Source organism: Mizuhopecten yessoensis, unplaced genomic scaffold (assembly GCF_002113885.1).
Source record: "Mizuhopecten yessoensis strain PY_sf001 unplaced genomic scaffold, ASM211388v2 scaffold5197, whole genome shotgun sequence".
NCBI classification, from domain to species: Eukaryota; Metazoa; Mollusca; class Bivalvia; order Pectinida; family Pectinidae; genus Mizuhopecten; species Mizuhopecten yessoensis.
In genome coordinates, this window is record NW_018405928.1 from 61,586 (window position 1) to 64,594 (window position 3,009).

At 33.2% G+C, this 3,009-nt stretch overlaps 1 protein-coding gene across 1 annotated transcript in view; it reads right to left on the reverse strand.

Annotated features, from left to right (window-relative positions):
• LOC110450394 (proliferation-associated protein 2G4-like) overlaps nt 1–3,009 on the reverse strand; it is a 26,461-nt gene that overhangs the window by 6,084 nt on the left and 17,368 nt on the right. Inside the window, exon 9 of the mRNA XM_021497880.1 lies at nt 678–756. Coding sequence (XP_021353555.1) covers nt 678–756 — 79 coding nt within the window. The remainder of the gene's footprint in view (nt 1–677; nt 757–3,009) is intronic.

Genomic DNA, 3,009 nt, shown 5'->3' on the forward strand with positions numbered 1-3,009 from the left:
TGATCGTAATTATGATCAATAAAAGGTATCTAATTATGTCTTTCACCAGGAGATATGCACCAGCGGTTACTAAACATCGAATTACTTATTAATTGATATGTTTTTGTAAGCAAGTAAATGTTTTATGTAAAATATTGCTAAAATGAATTGATGTATGCCGATATGCGCACACGTGTGTGTCATGTGTGATCAGATAATAACAAAATACACATTTCTTCTTGGTTTTAAATATCATTTTACATCAATGAAAAAAAAAATCATAGAAATATATTTCGATTTTTGGAGCATGAACATCGTTTTTTTTCTCCAGATTTTTTGGGTGCGAAAATATTCGAGTAGAAGCTTTTTTCCCCGATTTTCAGCCTCAAAAAGTACCTGCGCAAATTACACAGGTGCGCAAATTACAAGGGTTTTTACGGTACTAGCCAACATAATTTGACTACGTTTAAGATATGCCAGTTGGACAATGTGTTTTGACCTGGAGTCAAGAAATGCCAGTTAACCCTCTCACCACTGTAGACCATAATGGACTCATCCAGATTAATACACGGTAGAGTTCACTCGAGTTACATAAGGGAGAAAGGGTTAATAGGTAAATTGCTTCCAACTGTGCTTCGACAGCATCTAGGATATGTCAGCTGGTTGCTAAGCAAAGAGCTTTTATCCTTTTTACTTACGTCGTGAGGCTTTCATCTTCAGTTGATAAACCATATCTTTTTTCTTATATACAGTGGTTCTGGTGTCTAATTCTCTCCCCTACAACAGTAAATCGAGGCATTTAGATCTGACAAGAAATCAAATTACAAGTGCGAGAAAGACTGGTGTAAAAATCCTGATACCAAATTCAGATCTTTCTGAATCACAGAAAAAAAAGGTAAAATAGAGGTTATTGCCTGAAAAAAGTACACATCATATAGGAATTCTTAAACATATGAAATAGATATATGTAACAAACATCTGTTTTATATCCATCAGATGTAAAACCCACATGAAAACAAATGCCTCTGTACAATAGCATATATACAGTATACAATGTAACACAATTTTTGTGGACACATCAAAAACTACAGAAATAAAATGTGTCAGACATTGAGGAAGAATCTGAAGCAACAAGAGACTTCAGCTCCGAAGACGGCTGACAATTTTATATTCCACATTCACATTCATATGACAGTTACAAAACTACATATGTCAAGAATAAGTAGATGTACTTGATACAAATTAAGAGTTTTATTTTTGAACCAGGAATATATCTAAAGTCAGATCAACTGTATACAAATTGATTGAAAACCATACTAAAGAAAATTTTATGAATGGAGATAATCCAGACCTTAAAGAATAAGAAGCAACGAAAGACTTAGATTTGCAGACAATTTTACATTTTACCTGGGAAATCAAAGGAGAGAACTACATATACTACGATGCTCTCAGAGCTACATATTCCATTTCACACTTGACATCCCACAACAAAACATAAATGTGTAATACAATACCAAACATGTGTTACATTTAAAAGCATGTGTCAGACATTGAGGAAGAATCTGAAGCAACAAGAGACTTCAGCTCCGAAGACGGCTGACAACTTTATTTTCCACACTAACATTCATATGACAGCTACAAAACTACATATGTCAAGAATAAGTGGATGTAATTGATACGAAATTTTTAGTTTTAATATTGAACCAGGAATACATTTACAACTGGCTACAAATTTATTGAACACAATACTAAAGAAAATTTTATGCAGTGAAAATAATTCAGACCCTGAAAAGTATGAAGCAACGAGACTTGGATTTTCTGACAAATTTAAACTTCACCTCTAATCTCATAAGCTACAAAACTACATATACCCTGAAGGTCTTAGAGCTACATATTTTATTTCACACTGGACATCATACAATCAATCCTTATTGTGTAACACAATATCAAACATGTGTTATACTTAAAAGCATGTGTCAGACATTGAGGAAGAATCTGAAGCAACAAGAGACTTCAGCTCCGAAGACGGCTGACAATTTTATATTCCACATTCACATTCATATGACAGCTACAAAACTACATATGTCAAGAATAAGTGGGTGTAATTGATAACGAATCTTTGTTTTAATTTTGAACCAGGAATATATCTCCTATACAAGTCAACCGACTTCAAATTTACTAAACACCATACTTAATAACCTTTGTGCTGTGAAGTTAATCCAGACCTTAAAGAATATGAAGTAACCTTAAAGAATATGAAGTAACAAAATACTCGAGATTGGCAGACAAATTTAAACTTCATCTTTGATATCATTATAGTCTATAAAACTACATATACCCTGAAGGTCTCGGAGCTACATATTTTATTTCACACTGGACATCATACAATCAATCCTTATTATGAAACACAATACCAAAAGATGTGTCAGACATTGAGGAAGAATCTGAAGCAACAAGAGACTTCAGCTCCGAAGACGGCTGACAATTTCATATTCCACATTAACATTCATATGACAGCTACAAAACTACATATGTCAAGAATAAGTGGGTGTAATTGATACCAAATTCTTTGTTTTGATATTGAACCAGGAATACATTAACAACTGACTACAAATTTATTGAACACAATACTTGAGAAAATCTTATGCAGTGAAAACAAACCAGACCTTGAAACGTATAAAGCAACAAGACTTGGATTTTCTGACATTTTTAAACTTCACCTCTGATCTCATAGCATATAAAACTACATATAGCGTAAGGTCTTAGAGCTTCATATTTCTTTTCACACTTCACATCCTACAATCAATCCTTATCGTGTAACACAATATCAAACATTTGTTATACTTAAAAGCATGTGTCAGACATTGAGGAAGAATCTGAAGCAACAAGAGACTTCAGCTCCGAAGACGGCTGACAATTTTATATTCCACATTCACATTCATATGACAGCTACAAAACTACATATGTCAAGAATAAGTGGGTGTAATTGATACCAAATTCTTTGTTTTGATATTGAATCAGGAATACATT